At 45.7% G+C, this 18,218-nt stretch overlaps 1 protein-coding gene across 2 annotated transcripts in view; it reads left to right on the top strand.

Annotated features, from left to right (window-relative positions):
- The window catches only part of Fig4 (FIG4 phosphoinositide 5-phosphatase), a 114,884-nt gene extending 96,930 nt beyond the window's left edge, over positions 1-17,954 (top strand). For both annotated transcript variants that reach the window (XM_052751492.1, XM_052751494.1), the window contains exon 23: positions 17,385-17,954. In XM_052751492.1, coding sequence (XP_052607452.1) covers positions 17,385-17,562 — 178 coding nt within the window. In that variant the 3' untranslated portion in view covers positions 17,563-17,954. The remainder of the gene's footprint in view (positions 1-17,384) is intronic.
- Positions 17,955-18,218: the final 264 nt, after the last annotated feature.

The raw sequence follows: 18,218 nt of genomic DNA, 5'->3' as shown, positions 1-18,218 counted from the left end.
CAGGGGTTTTAAGTTGATTTGGGGACCAGTAAGTGGAACACATCAGGAGGAAGATTTGAGATTCCTGAAGAGAAAATCTTCGAAATAGTTAGCACTATCCATGGCAATATGAGTCTCCGTCATTGAGAGTCATGTTGTTGCATTACCCAGAGTGCCCAGGTGGATGCTCATTGTTGTGGCACTGTGGTAAAACCTCTTCTTTTGCTCTGAGGTCGACCAAAGGGATCTGAAATAAAAGTAATTTCTAAAAATATGTAATTATCATGATCACAACCACAAGTCTAAGTAAGAACTGGGATTATTAACAGCTTAAAGCAGAACATGGGCGATTCCTTTGCTAGATGTGTATTAAGCACTTACAGCCTGTCGGGTGCTGCTGTCACTGGGCAGACAATAATGATCAAGACTGTCTGAGTCCTTCGGTCCTTCTGGTTTTGGGTATGCGGGATGAATCAGCAACCTCTTAAATGAGACAATTTCTTGTTGGAGTAAATGCCTTGAAGAACACAAACAAAGGAAACGGGAACAGTGGTTGGGGCAAGTGAGGGTCTGCCACCATTCTAGATTAGGTTTTTTGTTTGGTTCGTTTGTTTTAGGGTTTTGTATTTTTGTTTGTTTGAGATCGGATCTTGCTATGTAGCCTTGCTTGGCCTGGAACTCACAGAGCTCGGCCTGCCTCTGCCTCTCGAGTGCTGTGTGCACAAAGCAGATGTCCTGGAGGAGCTAACCTGAGATTGAGTTAGAGTCTTCTATGAGATGACTGGGAACATGCCCAGTGCAGAGAGAACATACACTAAGGCCTAGGCAGGACCTAACCTGGCACATCTGAGAAGCAAAAGATGGCAGGAGCCACGGCCCAGGTGCTCTGGGGTAGGGTAAGGTTGGGTGGGGGCAGATCTCACCAGATCACTCGCAGGGGCTTAGGTGTGAGCCCGTTCCGTGGGAAGCTGCTGGAAGGCAGTGAGAGTGCTGTGGCCCTGCCTTCCTTCTCTGACGGCTGACCGTAGGCCCTTTGAGGAGGATGTGTTGTAAGGGCCCGTGATGCAGGCAGAGAGGGAAACAGACGAATGTGACTTCACAGGGGAAGAAAGCGCTTCTAGAAGGAAGGAGTGGCCAGTGCTGAGTGCAGACAGCTCCGGTATTGGCGTAGGCAGAAGGGAGCTGGGTGACCTGCTGGGCAAGCTTTTAGGGGCGGTTGCTCTACAAGACCACCCTCAGCGAATCAAGGGAAAGTGGGAAATGAATGGGAAAGTATGGGAGTGGAAGCCACTCTTTCAGAAATTGATGCTGTAAAGAGTTGCAAAGAAGTGGGACTTTGTCTAACGAGAAATCTGAACCCAGGGATCATTTCTAAGATAGACCTTACGACAGCGATCTGTCCTGATAGAGCCTGAAGAGTGGCATCAGACATTGGACCAAGTGAGTGATTGCAGAAGAGGCTGAGAAGGGCACTTTTACACGTTTTACTGAAAGCCAGAATTTCGTTATCTTTGGTGTTATTGATTTGTTTGAATTTTCTTGTATATGAGATTACCAAAATCCACATTACCAAAGTTCACATATTTCTGACCTATTAAAAGTACCAGTTTCTTAGAATTCTATGTAATAGTCGAACTTAGACAACTTTAAATGCCTCTTGTGTTTAGAATGATGCACCCTTTTAATTTGAAAATAACCTCAAGTCTACCTAAAAGTTGCAGTTACAGAGCAGATACTCACATCCCTATTTGAGTCTGCAATATGTTGCAGACCTGATACCCCCTCTCTCTGTTCCCCAGCAGCCACACCCTGATTCTTCATAGTGGGCATTTCCCACAAGTGAGAGAATCTCCAAGATCATAGCAATTCAGGAAACTAGCATCCATGCATTGCTACTGTTTCAGCCTCAGAAGCTCATTCAGGTCTCACCAGTTGACCCAGTAACATCCTTGACTAGGAGAGGGTCCAGTCTAGAACCTCACATTGCATTTAGTTATTACAGTCTCCTTCATTCTGGAACACCCCCCACTCTTCCTTGATTTTCATGACCTTGACACTTTGAAGAATACAGGTGAAGCTGTAAGTTTCTCCAGTCCTGTCCAGCCCTGCGGTCCCACAACCGCATAATAAAATAATTACACAGAGGCTTATATTAATTACCAATACTGTGGCCTATTGGCTCAGGTTTCTCGTTAGCTAGCTCTTACAACTTAACTCAGCCCATTTCTATTAATCTGTATGTTGCCACATGGCCATGGCGTTACTGGTCTGCTGGCATCTTGTTGCTCCTTGGACAGCGGCTGGCATCTCCCCCACTTTCCTCTCTCCTCTCCTGTCTCTCTTGGATTTTCCCACCTGACCCCATCCTGTCCTGCCATAGGCCAATACAGTTTTATTTATCAACCAATCAGAGCAACACATATTCACAGCGTACAGAAAGACATCCCCACAGCATACAGGTCAATTGTTTTATAGACGGGCCATTGATTTAGTTTGTTATGATTATACCCAAGTGCAGTAGCTTGCCTTCAAACTGACCCTACTTCTATTATCCACACCCCAGTAACATCCCCTCCCACTTTGTTCCAGGATTGCTTCTTTGGCATGAGTGTTTTAGCCAGCTTTCTACCACCATAACAAAACACCCGAGACAACTTGTAAAGAGAAGAGTTTCTTTTGACCCACAATCTGAGGTTCCAGTTCATGCTCCATTGCCCTTCAGTGGAGCAGAGCATAAGAATAGAGAATGTGGCAGAGCAGATCTGCTGCAAGAAGAAGGGGCTGGGGTCTCATAGTCCCTGCCATGCATCCGACTTACCCAAGACCCGCCTACTAGATCCCATCTCTCTTCATGGCTCAGCTACCTCCTATTAGGGCTCCAAGCTGGCAACCTAAACCTCTAAAGCATAAGCCTTTGGGGGTGATTTAAAATCCAAACTACTAGCCAAGTGCGTACCGCAGAAGTGACTAGGTTTTGAAGTGATCTGTGGGTTCAGTTGTTTGGGAAAAGCAAGCTTTTGTGTTGGGAGCAGCCCTACGCACAGACGCAGGAAAAGCTAAAACATCTAGCCCACTGTGAGGAACTGATCTTGTCAACCATGTGAATGAGCTTGGAGTGTCAGATTCCCAGCCACAGGTCAGTCTTGAGTTGATGGTGGCTATCGCCGGTGGGTTGCCAGCAGGCCTGTGAGAGACTTTGAGCCAGAACCAATAGACCCTTCCCAAGTTCCTGGCTAGTTCTGTACTAGTAGCCAGACTAAAACAGAGTAAATGTCTGTTGGCTTAAGAAACATCATGAACACAGGCTGAACTACTGCACAAGTGATGTGACCGTTCATCGCATCCCACCGGATGACAATTTTTACTTGTAATGTTATTTCAATTTCTTGATTAAAGTAGTATTCTCTGAACTTTTCTACTGTGGAATTACTCTTTTAATTAATGAATATTTTAATAAAGCACCTGGAAATTTTAGAAATAACCTTTGTTCTTCAAATCTTGCATTTTTTCCTATGTTTATTTTTCTCACTCTGAGATCTCGAATTATTACATTCAGTGGGACATAGCCCATCATTGTCATCGTCTGTTTTGATACTCCAGTTGTCCCCAATTTCCCCAGCGTCGCTTCTGCTGTCCCTGTGCCCTTTGAACATGTTCTCATCTTTCTTAGAGCGCTTCCCAATTGCTGGCACAAGATGCTTTGGCTCATCGTGTTCTTTGCCTGTCCTAGCCCTGAAATCAGTCACTTCTCTGAGGGTCCCTGATTCTGTTTAGTGGAAAATTACATTAAAGTCAAGATCTGGGCACTTGGCGTACCCATTGTGCTGCAGGGTCACTACTCCCAGGCCCACTCAACAGCACATGCCATGGTGCCATACAGAAGTGCAGATGATCTATTATGTATCTATTCTTATTACATATTATAAATATCCAGCATCTTTATAAATATAGATAAAGTACATTTGTATCACTAGGTTTGTCATGATGCTTCTAATTACAAAAGTATCCGGAGTTTATTCCAGACTTCTCCCTTTCCATGCTAGTACCCCCTTCCCCAACAGTGAGGAATTGACTCCCATTACCCTTTTTATGCTTATTTGATTAGTCCCCATATGCAGTTAATATCCCATCACCCCTCATCCAGGCTTGTCCCCAGTACAGATACCCTCTGATCAGGCTCTGAGTCCCGTATGGAGACACCAACCTTAAGGATGTTCTCCTCCTCTTAGATGGGTCCTGGCACCCCCAGACTGTCAAAGGCTGCCTCCCTGTGCAGATGTCTGTCCATGGGATGGCTTTAGAACTGGTTTGTGTAGGAGAGAGGAGGGGAGCAGGAGCATGGCTTTATAATTCTGTAGTGAGTTTCAGTACTGAACAGGCATCCTCTTCACCATATGAAATTTCTCCCAGAGTCTTGGGTTCCAGAAATCTGGTTATACTGAGGTAGCATGGTATCTTTATCACTGTCCTGTTGCTGTGAAGAGACACCATGACCAAGGCAACTCTTATAAAGAAAAACAAGCTTGTTTACAGTTTCAGAGGCTTAGTCCATTATTATCACGGTGGGAACGTGGTGGCATGCAGGTAGGCATGGTGCTGGAGAAGTGGCTGAGAGCTTTACATCCTGATCCATAGGCAGAGGGAGAGAGAGAGAGAGAGAGAGAGAGAGAGAGAGAGAGAGAGAGAGAGAGACAGACCGACGGACAGACAGACGGACAGACGGACAGACTAAGCCTGATGTGGCCTTTTTGAAACCTCAAAGTCCACCTCCAGCACACAGTTTCTCCAGTAAGGCCACATCCACTCCAACAAGGCCACACCTCCTAATCCTTTCAAACAGTTCCACTCCCTGGTGATCAAGCATTCAAATATCTGAGCCTATGGGGCCATTCTTACTCAAACCACTATGCCAGTTTATTGAAGTACAGTTCCAAAAACAAAACCAGGAGTGCTTCAAGTGTCCCTAGAAAATGGTTACCTGCGTGATTGCAGGGAGGGGACTTAGTTTCCATTTGGGACTATGGGCTACTCTCTGAATTTCTCCATTTATGTTTTTACTCATGTTGATGTACCACTTGTGGACCATGTTTTCTTTATAATCTTCTAAATTCAAAAAGACTTTAGCCTTCTTTAAAAAAAAGATACAAAATACAGATGCCAAGGCCGTCTTGCTGTAGACACTGAGCCAGTGCCCCTGACGTGAGTCCTGGAGATCTGTGCATTGTACAGTTGTGCATTTCTATCTCCCGGTCAGCCAGGATGGGAACTAGGGCTCCGTCGGAGCCTTCAGAGGAGTTTCCTCAGTTGTCTGAATGTACAGTATACAGAGCACCCAGAACTCCGTGCTACACAGCGCCTCACTGGAGGGAGCCCCAGGAGTGGCACTTACAGCAGCTGGGTTCTGTCTTGAAGGCTCACGGCTCTACAGCTGTCTTGTTTCTGTTGTTGTGGACCACATTCTCTTTTAAGTGAACTGGAGGAGACCTTCAAAGGGATGTGGGTGAAGTGTGCTCCAAGGGCTGTCAAGGCCAATCACTGCCAGGAGGAGCCTGAGGAGTCCTGATGGCCAACATGTCTCCTGGACATTGTTCTGGGACAAGGAGGAAGTTAGGTGAGAATGACGTGTAGATCTAGCTGGCGATAAATTACTGGTATCAGCCCATTGATAGAAAAAACAAGAAAAAAGAAAAAAAAGTACATGCTATTGGAAGATGTTAATGCTGCAGGAAATTGCGTGGGGTATGTGGAAACGCCATATACTGTGCAATAATTCTGTAAACCTAAGATGACCTTAAATAATAAAGAGTTTATTGGAATTGGTGTCAAAAAAACAAGCAGGGTTCTGTCACCTGCATGTGAGAGGTGAGATGCACGGCCATTTCTGCAGCTCACTGGTTCCTATTCCTAGTAGTGACAGGCCACACCTGCTGCTGTTCCAGGAAAGCAAGGGCTGATGGGACAAAACTCCCAAAGGTCTGAGCCTCAGAGGTGGCCTATTGCCCTAAGGAGAACAGGGCCTGCCTAGGAGCAGGCACATTCTTGACTCTTTGAAAACATCATATGCTTGGGGCCACCTGTCCTTTGCTGTCAGAAGTGCCTCCTCTGAACAGACCAGCACTGTGCAAGATAACCAACCCCTGTTGCCTGCAGGGCTCAAAGCCAAGCACCTTCTCATTAAATAGCTGTTGAATGTTCTAGTTAGAACCCACAAAAACAACACAGCTAAATATCGTTGCCCACTTCCCTAGCGTTTATAATAAGCATGGCTGAAGCAGAGAAGCCGCAGCCATACTTATACACGTCCAGCTAACGGAGGGAAGCCATACTGTCCACAAATTGCATCCTAAATTGGAAGCATTTTACCTGACTCAGGTCAGAAATATCGTCATGCTTCATTTCTCTAACACCAAAAGTTCTGTAAAAGAATACAAATGACATTTTTATTTTAGAGTTCTCAAAGAGAGTATGAAAGTATCAGAAATACCAGTGGCTGTGGCCTGCATGTTAGAAGCAATATGTCACCGTCACTGCCGTTTGTATGTGTGCTGTCCTGCCTAAAGCTGGGAGTCGCCCACCGCCTGCCACCTGCTTCAGCTGAGATGAGAGGCCTGGGGTCCGGGTGAGCTTTGGCTTCCCGCCGGCTCCAGTGGGCAGGAGTCAGAAAGTGTGATCTACTCTAGTGGGAACGAGAGTGACTTGGTCTGGGGTTTCGGGTGGTTTTCAGGATCACTGGAGGGTAGCAGAAATAGACTGCAGAGTAGGCTTCCAGGAATCATTCTCTGAACTGCATGGCGTGCCGTCAGGGGGGCCGCTGCATGGCGTCAGGAAGCTGTCACAGCAGCTGCTGGCTCCAAAACAACCACACTCAGAAAGTCCCTGCTGCTCTGCCACAGGAAGAATGCAGTCACCTTTGCCCCAGTCTACAGAATAGATACTTCTGTCTGTGTGACCCGGCTGTAAATCCAAGCATCGTGTGAATGCCACAGTACATAAAACCATGGTCACAGTTTGAAGCCAGATGCCAAGGGAGTCTGGAATGGTTGGCTTTTGTTTTTTTGGGTTTGTTTTTGTTTTTCCTTTTTCTTTTCAGTGAACTCTGTATACTGGAAGGAGAGTTTGAGTCAGTACTGAAGAATCTGATCTGCTCTGTCACAGTCTGTCCCTCTAGCCGCCCAGCTGCCCCCTCTGCGTTATAGTAGAACTTGAAAGTCCGAGGTCTCGGGGTGTGCACAGCTCTCCTCACCAGGCCCATAGAAGGCTTGTGTGACCTAGTAACCCATTAACAGACTGTCTGTCTGCTCCCAGATGCTGTGGGGCAAAGGGAAATAATGCTGTCGGGACGGGAGATAAGAGCAGCCCCATCTGGACTCCTGTGGTGGGCTCGCCGTCTCAAAGGAGAGCGAGGTCTGCCAGAAGAGATAATGGGAGTAGGTGGATGATCTTCTGAGAGAGCGGCCCTCCCATGGCTGTGCAGCGAGGCCAGGGCAGGCGGAGCCAGTTAGGCAGCAGGCCTTACATTTAGTTGTCCATTTGGGAGAGGGGTGAAAATGCACTTTTAAGATAAATGTGTCTGTTGGGTTCCGGGAAGAATACAAGAGGTTTTTGTTTTCTGTTTATTTGTACACACACACATACACACACACACACACACACACACACACACACACACACACACACATTCACACCGCACTATTGTATATGTATCCGTCAGAGGACAGCTTGTGGGAATCTGCCTTCTTCTTTCACCATGTGGGTTCCAGGGACCAAACTCAGGTCATCAGGCTTGGCAGCCCATACCTTTACCCATGGAGCCATCTTGCCAGCCCAAATATAATAATTTTAAAACTCTCTATCCCTGAATCTTCACACAAAACCAGAAAGAGGTGGATAGCAAAACCGAATGGCCATGATGTTGTCACTTTCTCATTGTAACAAATATCTGATGGAAACAATTGAAAAAGAGGATAGATTTGTTTGGGGGTCGTGATTTCAGAGTTATTAGTCCATACATGCTGATTCCATTATTTCTGGGTCATGGCAGAGCAAAGCATCATGGTGGGGTGGTGGGTAAGGTTGCTCCCCTCACACCAGGCAGGAAGCAGAAGTGGCAGGGGAAGAGCCCAGGAAAAGATCTGCCACCCAGAGGCTTCCTCCAATCAGGCTTCACCTCCTGCATCCCTGCTCTTCCCAGTAACACCAGCAAATTATGAGTCCATCAGTAGGTCAGTTGGTGGTGATGTCGGAGTCCTCACGATCCCGTCACCTCCCCGGAGCCCACCAGCAGGCAGCCAAGCTGTGGACACATGATAGTACAGATTTGAACGGCATCACCCACAGACAGTGCTCACCTGGGACTACACTGCAGGGGATTCAACAAATCTCAGAACAGAGGTAGATAGCAGGGATAACGCCAGGGCGTGTGCATGGGGAAGAAATGAGGAAGGAGCCGGGGTATCTGATGAGGCTCAGAACACAAGGACCCAGGAGTAGCTGACAGGTACCCATTGGAAGTCATAGCTGGTAATGTTAGTGTGGCTGCTGATACTGGGAGGGGTTGCTCCAGATGTGTCCAGCTGTCCTTGGTGAGTTCTGAAAGGAGTGAAGCTGACTAGATCACTTAAACTCTTGAAACCAAATAACCGAAGCTCCCTTCCTGGATAGCAAACAGATGTGTGGAGAAACTACTGATGTCTCAGAATTGAGAAGGACGTTGACTGTGAAGATGAGGGAGCCAGGCAGGCACATGCCCTGCATCTCAGCACTTGGGAGGAAGGCAGAAGGATCGAGCATTCAAGGCTGCATAGCCAGTTCCAGCCTAGCCTGGGCTACATGAGACCCTTCCTCAAAAACCAAAAAGAGGGGGCTGGAGAGATGGCTCAGTGGTTAAGAGCACTGGCTGTTCTTCCAGAGGTCCTAAGTTCAATTCCCAGCAGCCACATGGTGGCCCACAACCATCAATAATGAGATCTGGTGCCCTCTTCTGGCTTGCAGGCAGAACACTGTATACATAATAAATAAATAAATCTTTAAAAAAAGAAAGAAAGAAAAAAGATGTAAGAATCCGAACACAAAGCCTCAGAGGACAAGCTGGCATGCTTTTGTACATAGTGATGCTGCAATGGAAGGGGAGCGCTGGGAAGTGAGGGATGGTCTCCTGAGCCTCACCGCCTTCCACAGGCTCAGAGAAACTCAGAGTGCGCAGTCGGACCAGAGGCCAGCCCCACATGAAGTTCTGAGAACAACGGAACGTTGTTTACAAACACCTACAAACACCCCACAGACTACAAACACGTGCCAGCGAGATGAGTCCGTAAAAGGCTGGCAGTGTGATGTGCCAGTTCATAATGAGCTAAAATACAAAAACCTCTAAGTTCAGAACAAAAGAAGACATTAAAATGATTTAAAGTGTCCAGTGCTAACAATAGGCAAATATTTAACGTGGATAAATAGGTGCCCTAAAAAAGAAAAACTACCAAAACAGTGTTGCAAAAAGAAAAACCAGTCTGGCGTGTGAAACTCCTAAGTTGGTGTCGTAAGTGCACGCTGCACACCTGAGCGTGTTGGCCTGTGTTGACTAACATCAGAGTGTGTGTAAGTAAACCTTAGGGGAGAGCGTCCTGGAGGCTTCCATACGCATCCATAAAGACTTCTTGTGGAAAGAACATTAGATTGTCATAGGTGTAGTGGCTACAGTACCTCAGCCCAGGAAAAGAAGTGATCGTGTGTTTCAAACTATCAAGGAAAAAAACGTGAGCCAAGGACACCATCTGCGAAGCTATTAAGTGTAAAAATAGAGAGGGTTTCATTGTCAGTGAGAACCAGGGAGTATCGTTTCCGTGGACAGTAGAAAGGAGCTCTAGACAAGAGGCGTTTCTGTGCCTTGGAGGAGTGATGCTGAAAGCCCGTGTGCTAAAGCTGGTGGCACCATTGAGAGGCAGTGGTGCCTGCCTATGAAGGAAGGCCTAGTGCAAGGCAGCGAGGTCATCGGGGATGCCCCTAATGGGGATGATGAGCCTCTGGCCTCTCCTCATCCACTGTCTGCATCATAGCAGCTTCTATCACACACTCCTACCAGGACACACGGTCTCACTACGGGCCCCAAAGCAATGGACCAACAGATCATAGATTAAAATTCTTAAATCTGTGAGCAAAGGGAAATCTTTCCTCTCATTGAAAGCTGATTATCCCAAGTATATTTGTCACAGTGATAGAAAGCTGATGAGCACAGACACTGATATAAAACTCATTGTCACTAGTAAACCGTGGTTGTCCATAGATCCAAAATAAAGGCTTAAGGGAGAGGCTGAGATGCCATAGCTCTGCGGTCAATAGTGTGCATTCCTGTATGTTATACAGCTCTGACGGAGCTAAGACAGGAAGAGCGTACACAGGCAAGGTCTGTTCTCAGGGACCGTACTGATGCTAGCAGTGGTAGCCTTGTTATTCTGGGGCTGCTGTGTGTTTGTGTGAGATAAACAAAGCATCAGTATTTATAAATTCTGTCATCTTTGTTCACATCCTTGGCATGAAACACACACACACACACACACACACACACACACACACACACACACACACACACACTCACACACACACTGGTTTGATAATGAGAATTCCCAGGTGTAGCACGAATCTTAAAAGGTCTTATTAATAAAAACAAACCTGAAGCCAGGTATTGGGGTGAATGCTGGAAGAGCAGAGAAGCAGAACAAGCCACAGCCATCTCACCTTGCCAATTCCTCAGCCAATCCTGTTTCCTCAGACTGGAAGCCTCTGAGTCCTCATCCAAATGGATCTCAGCTGAACTGTGCTGCTCAAAAGCCTAAAAGCTTAACCAGGCTAGTTCCTGGTCCTCACACCTTATATACCTTTCTGCTTCCTGCCATCACTTCCTGGGATTAAAGGTATGAGTCACCATGCCTGACTGTTTCCAGTGTGGCTTTGAACTCACAGAGATCCAGACGGATCTCTGCCTTCAGAATGCTAGGATTAAAGGCATGTGTGCCACCATTTTCTGACCTCTATATCTAGTGGCTGTTCTGTTCTCTGACCCCAGATAAGTTTATTAGTGTTCACAATATATTGGGGAACACAATGTCACCACACCCAGGCCTGCAGTGTAGTCTTAGAATGCCAGTTTCCCACTAATATGAACCAGGGCTTCTGGAAGAAGTTGCTGATTCCGGCCTGTGTCAGGAAATATCTAAAATAAAAATGAAACTTGTCGATCCAGATGGCAAGAAAGCTCTCAGAGATAAGTAGGGTCCTGTCAGCAGGACTCGGGGGACTTGAAGAAGCTGCCACTGGACAAGGCTATGGTGACTTGAAAACCCTGTGAGATTAACGCTGCAGTAGAGTGAAGCTCAGCCCGTATGTTTAAAGCCATACATCTGTAAGGAGCTTTACTTATGTCACTTTGAAAGAATCGTGTGGTGAAGGTGACAAAAAAAAAAAAAAATAACACACACAGTTCTTAGAAGGATATGAGCTGTAGTACTGAGTAACCAGAGGAGAGCCGGGATAAGGGCTGGGCATGTATTCATAGGAAGATGGGCATAGAAAGGCAAGAGTACTGAGCGTTCCTGAGGAGAAAAATAACAGCAAAAGACATTCTAGAATAACACACCACACAGATCTTCCTGTGGTAATGGTGAAGCCCACATCTCCACTGCCTAACGCAGTAGCCATTGGCTACATGTGGCTGTCATGCACTTGGCATGTGGCAAGTAGTACTGAAGGCTATTTTAAATATACTTAATTCAAATTCAGTTAGGTGTAAGTTTAAATTGCCACATATAGCCAATTGCTACCAAATTGCAGACTTTGAGAGGTGCATTTTGGTCTTAGGTGTCTATATTCTAGCCCTTCGAATGTGAACTAGATGTCTCTATCTAAGTAAATACGTCAATTTTATTTTTTGCAAGACCTGAACAAATTTCCACTGTCTCATCTCGGTAGACTCAAGACTAGGCCTCCAATGTGTGAGTGCCTTGTTGGAAAGATGCGAGCACTTGGTTGGAAGAACTAGAGAGAAGCAGTGGACACTGATGGAAAGGGCGAGAACAGTACCCACAGCCCAAAGGCTGACGCCACTGAGGATGCTGGAAGGAAGAGCCAGCAGATGATAGGGCTCGTATTTCCTGGTGGAGACTGAAACAAAGACAGACATCACAGCAAAGACAGGTTGCTAAGGCGCTTGCTGAAGTCTTGCTCCACTACTACCTACGTCTCTTAGAAGACCAAATTAGAGTTTTGACCTACTGAAGGGTTTTCTCCCAGAAAGGCTGAGACAGATGGCCTCAAACCATCACCCGATCGTCAGTATACTGTTCTCTTGGTCCTCCGGCTAAGCTGTGATCAACAAGAAAGCATTTGGTGATAAAGATGTAACAACCGTGTGGGAGAAAATACTGAAAGTTTTGGTGGCAGCAGACAGAACACTGGGAAGGGAAATGGACCTTACGAGTCAAACTCTTACTAGAGTTTCTGGAAATGCCTAATGGGGTTTGATGTATGCCAAAATGCTGATCACAGACAGGGCATAAGACTTTAACATATGGAAGAGAATCATATATGGTTGTTAAAATTAAATGTCATCTAATAGTGTAACCACCAAATTTTGTCTAAATAAATAAATCCTCATGATGTCACTGAATTCTGAGAACATCTCAGTCCTACCCAAGCCAATGTACATTTACTGGTTACTCAATGTGTGCAAGGCCAAGAACTCAATGTGTGCAAGGCCAAGAACTCAATGTGTGCAAGGCCAAGAAGTCCTCGCAACAGGAATTAAACTATAAGGGGCGCAGACATTAGTTCTGCATCAAGTCTAAGGTAGAGATTATTACCAGAAATGGCTGTATTAAAAGCGGCCCCGTTGAACACAGCATTAAAGGGCACCCCTGAGGTTTTCTTTGAAAACGTCTGGTGTGTCTAGTGAATCTCTGCCTGTAGTGCTTTCTATTCTGTGGGCGGAAGCAGCAGTTAAGGCTGGATGTCATCAGTGCTCAGCGTTCGAGGCATCAAACAATACATGTTAAGCAGCCTGTAAATGAATTGGTAAATATATTATCCTAACTAAGACCGCGACATTCCTTGAAGGGAAATACGGAACACACTGTCAAGATAGAACTGAGCTTCATAGATAAAAAGAAATGAGTCTGCCATGTAATTATCATATTTTTTGTCCAGAAATAACAACTGGCATTTGAATGAGGGGCAATAGGTCTTCTGCCTTTGAGGCTGTGAAAAACTTAAAAATACATTCCCTCTGTTTAAAGCCAGGAGGCAAATGTGGATTTTTTTTTTTTTTGGTCATCATAGTACAATAATAAGCTAGTTTGTCTACTGGAATGCATAAAAGAAAATAGTCTCACAGTTTCTACAGTGTATAGTGTTTAAATACTAGTTGTTTTTTTAATCTGGAAACAGATGCTCTCAATCTCCCAAGAGACTGTGCAGTGGTTCTCCGTTTCTTTCCAGCAGCCTCTGTGTGGGTCATGGATGTTGTTTTCTTTCCCACCTCAGAAATGTATAAGTCTATGGGGAAGTTAAAAAAATATCTACCCATTAGGAAATAAGAGGTGAATCTAATATTGCTGCTCATATCTTTATAACTAAACATTAAACTGTACCCTCCAGTATAGCATTATGGTATTTTGTCATTTAAAAGAAAGTTCATGTTTTCAAATGCTCAGTGTTCCTAGCACCTGGGACACAGAGGCAGGGGAGCAAAGGTAGCCTAAGATGCATGATAAGACCTTTTCTCAAGAAAAAAACTGGAGCCAGGCATGGTGGTACACCTTGTAATTCCAATATTCAAACATCTGAGGCAATAAGGCTAGCCTGGACTACGTAGTAAGACCCTGTCTTTAAGAAAAAAAATTAAGTAGAGTATGGCTCAGTAGTAGTATGTGTGTCTCAGATGTCCAAGGCCCTGGGTTCAATTCCCATCGCTGTAAAAATTTAAGTAAGACCTTTTGCAGTCTACATCTCTCTTCTATATAACTGATAGCGGCCATGCTAGACCAGGATCTGTCAAGCTTTGGCAGGTGGCAGAATCATCCAGGAGGCTCATTAAAACACTTTTTCTTGACCTCACCCTCCGGTCCTCTGACTCAGTAGGGCTGGCGTAGGAGCTGAGAGTCTGTAGTTCTGATGAGTCCCAGGTGCTGCTGGTACTGCTGGCTGGCCAGACCATACTTTGAGAACTACAGCTTAGGTCTGTGAGGGGCTCCCTGTGACTGGATCAAGAAACAGAGGTTCCTTGTGGATCTAGTTCTTCCTGCTCCCTTTCTACTATTCCAGCAGTATTGGGGCCTTGAGCAGCAGTACATATTTTAACATGGCAGTTTTATCGTCTAGTGTAGACTTTGTATCAGGAGGTTGGTTCTGGCTCCTTGGGTGGGTTGTTGTAAAACAGTAGTGAGGTTATGTTGGAATCCTAAACCTTCCTGCCACTCTGTGAAGCCATGTCAGCCAGTGCATGGCATTTTCTGTTTACAGAGTTTGTCATCATTTTTTTGTGACTCTGCTTTCAGTGAATCGGGTTCTGAGAAGCAAAGTGAGGACTCTCAATTCATTTCTTGATAAGAAGTCAAAGGCGTTGGATGGAAGTGTGTGGTCCATTTGTGGTTTCCCTGGCCCTCACTGGGACAGGAGGGTCTCCTCCTCTGTTCATCACAAGGTTTTAGTTCCCAGAAGGTGCCTTTGAACATCCATTGCATGTTGGATGTCTCCTGTGATTCTTGCCAGGAATCTCATGCACATGGGGTCCCATGCAAAGGTCAGGATCCAAAAAGAAAATGGGGATCATCAGTTCAATCATACAAATAGATCATCTGAGTAACAGAGGGCGTAAAACCCATGCTTCCTTCCCCCAGAGTGACTGAGAAATAAGATGGTGTACGTGTAAGAGCTCTGAGAAGGAGCTGGCGCTGGAACAGTACAGGTGGTGTGTTGATGGTGGAGTCCAGGAGATGCTGGGCTTGCTAATTTGATGGTAATCTCTGAAAACTAATGGAACCACTTTGTTAAGAGGTCTGGTTAAAATAGTTTGGCCCTGAATATTACCAACCATTAAAGAATCCTAACTGTTCATCTTGAATTAAATTAACTATAGAGTTCCTGTATTTTCTGAGGCAAATTATAAATATTCAGATCGATATATTATCTCAATCACCCACCATAATAATGTGTTAACCACAGACATTCAGTACTGCTGTGTCTGTATTTTGAAACAGAGTCCTATCCACTGGCATACAATGAGATGTAGCCATCTCAGGATTCTTTCACCTGGCTTTTCCTTCCTTTTCCTCCTTTACCCCTTCCAGTCTCTGTCTTTCGTGTGTGTGTGTGTGTGTGTGTGTGTGTGTGTGTGTGTGTGTGTGTGTGTGTGAGAGAGAGAGAGAGAGACAGAGACAGAGACAGAGAGAGACAGACAGACAGACGGACAGAGACAGATGTTTGTACATCTGGAATGACTAGTCACTTCCAGTTTTATTTCAATGAGATTTCCTATAATTTCCAGCCATCACAGGATAGTGTGTGTTATAAACAAAGGCAAATTTCATCGAGCCCCCTTGATGGCCTCTCTCTCTCTCTCTCTCTCTCTCTCTCTCTCTCTCTCTCTCCTTTTCATGTGTGAGCTTATGTATGCATGTTTCCATGTATGGGGCACGTGTGTGTGTGTGTGTGTGTGTGTGTGTGTGTGTGTGTGTGTGTGCGCACTCAGGTATGCATGTACATGTGCATGTGTTGTGTGGAAGCCTGAGATCGATATCAGGTATCTTCCTTGATCTCTCTTCAACTTTATTCTTTGAGGCAGGATCTCTCAGTCAAAACCAGAGTTCACTGCTACAGCTAGTCCAGCCAGCCAGCTCACTCTGGGGATTCCGTCTCTGCCTTCCAAATCTGGAACCATGAGCAGCCACTGTGCCCACCTGGCGTTTGTGAGTTCTAGGGGTCTGAGCTCTGGTCTTCTTGCCTGCAGGGCCATCAGTCTAACTGCTTGCCATCTCCCTAGACTCTACCTTAATGGCTTGTGAGGGGAGCAAGGAAAGCCCACGTTTAAGTGCAGCACGTCCTATGAAGATCGAGATTCAGGGGTACGGACGAGCGCTTAATGATTTTTCTTTTCCTTCAGATGTGCCACACTTCCCAGTTTCCAGCAGAATGCTAACATTCCAGTTGCCTGGAATGTTGACCACATACCCTCTCCCCTAGCTCCTGAGTCCCAGCTAAGCAAATAGTGAGCACCAGGGTGCCTGGGATTCCTCCCAGAGCACAGGAGCAAGGCTGAGTCCCCAGCCCAGCAGAATGTTGTCTCGGTTGCCAGAGTGTGTAGAACCTTCTCAAAAGATGGTCAAGTAACAAAGTGTGTTGTTGTTTGTCCTTATCCCTCACCATATCTGGTTTTCCATCCCTCCTGACCACTGACCTCTACCGGACCTTCCAAGCACACACATGAGCAGCCACACTACTCATGTGTAACCTCTGTATCTCTTCTAACTTGTTAGTGGACTCATGCCCTGAGGGCCTGCCTGCCCCCAGCTAACTATGCAGTAACTAGTGGGCATTCAAATTGCTGAAAGTCAAGGGTGTGTCAGACACCCCCACCATGAATTTTGGCAAGACCTTCTAGAGACAGTGCCTTCCCCAAGGGATGGATAGAGATGTCAAGCACTGTAGTAGTCTGGGTGGGTGAGAACAGAGGGGCATTTTTGAATAGAGAGTTCTTGAGTCCTTCAGAAAGGAAGGCAACTATGTATCACAGATCCACAGCTCCTCACCTGAAAGCCCGAGGTCAGATGTTCTGTGGAATTAAGAAGTGGGTGTTCGCACACCAAGATATAGTCACTTCATACTAACATCCCCAGTGAGATCTGAGGCCATGTCTGATGTATATATGACACATTAATGTTTGCATGTAGTTGTGTGAGAAAGAACTGAGATGGGCTGGATGTTTTGGACAGTGTAGCTTTTTAGTTGTCAAAGCTTTTAGAATTTCAGAACTTCAGGTAAGAAGTTACACATGAGTGAACAGTGGTTCTTATTGACTGAATACTTGTACAATATCTTACTGATGTAAACTCATTGGCCAGAATTTTTACTCTCCTACTTCATTGATTCCTACTTGATCTTCCTTTAAAAAACCAAGTGCCTGCAAGGCCAAAGAACAAAATGTAGGTATAGCCACCACCTGAAGATGCTTCCATGGAGCCAGATGGACACACAGCTATAAAGCTGTCATTCTATAAGGGCCAGGAACAGGAACCTCTGCCCTCCTCCCAGGCAGTGTTTATCCACAGTCTTCAACCAGAGGAGAGACAGCAGAGGTGGTTCTCACAGCCCCTTCTCGTCCTCTCTGTTCCCTCTAATGCAGCCTTCTTTCTCCTCTCTTACAGAACTCCCATCTCGGCTTTCTCGCAAGACAACATCTATGAAGTTCAGCCCCCGAGAGTAGACAGAAAGTCCACGGAGATCTTCCACGCCCATATCCAGGCCAGCCACGGTTTCATGCAGCCCCTTGGTAAAGAGGACACCGCCATGTACCGAGAGTACATCCGAAACCGCTACTTATAAAGACAGCCTTGAGGAAGAGGAAGGCGCGCTGGTCTGGACTGTTCAGTGTCACCTGCGAAGGAAGTCCCTGCACCTGGAGATACAGCTCTGTGGTGGAGGACATAGGCCACTCTTTCAGGATCTGAATTTGGTCCCTAGCACGCATATCGAGTAGCTCACAGCCTTCGCCTAACTCAGCCACAAGGGATCCAATGCCGCCTTCTGGGTTCTGTGGGCACCTGTACCCAAGTGTGTGTGTGTGTGTGTGTGTGCGCGCGCGCACGCACAATGAAAAATAATACTAAAAGTAAAATCTTCTAAGAATAGTCCCCCGAGTCCTTTGCATCTGCAGCTTTTCACTCCTTTTACCATGAAAGTTACAAACTACAGGTAATAAAGGCTATAATAAAGACTGCCTCTGTTGCTGTTTTTGCTTTTGATTTTAGGAAAACTTCACATTGTAAAATGTCATATGAAGTTTTGCTCTATGAAGTTGGTAGGTTTTTGTGAGTGTCCACTATGTGCCAGGAACTATGGCAAGGTCTAGGAATATCCCAGTAACAAAACCGTCCTAAGTATTTTCTTTTAGGAAGAATAAGGCAATGCACTTTTCTTCATAGTTACCATTGTTAATTTATTCTGAGGAGGTTATATGTTAATTTTGAATTTTGACTGGG

This window comes from Peromyscus californicus, unplaced genomic scaffold (genome assembly GCF_007827085.1).
Source record: "Peromyscus californicus insignis strain IS unplaced genomic scaffold, ASM782708v3 Scaffold_22__1_contigs__length_63687245, whole genome shotgun sequence".
NCBI classification, from domain to species: Eukaryota; Metazoa; Chordata; class Mammalia; order Rodentia; family Cricetidae; genus Peromyscus; species Peromyscus californicus.
The sequence above is the reverse complement of the archived record's forward strand: the minus strand, read 5'-3'. Positions and strand labels throughout refer to the sequence as shown.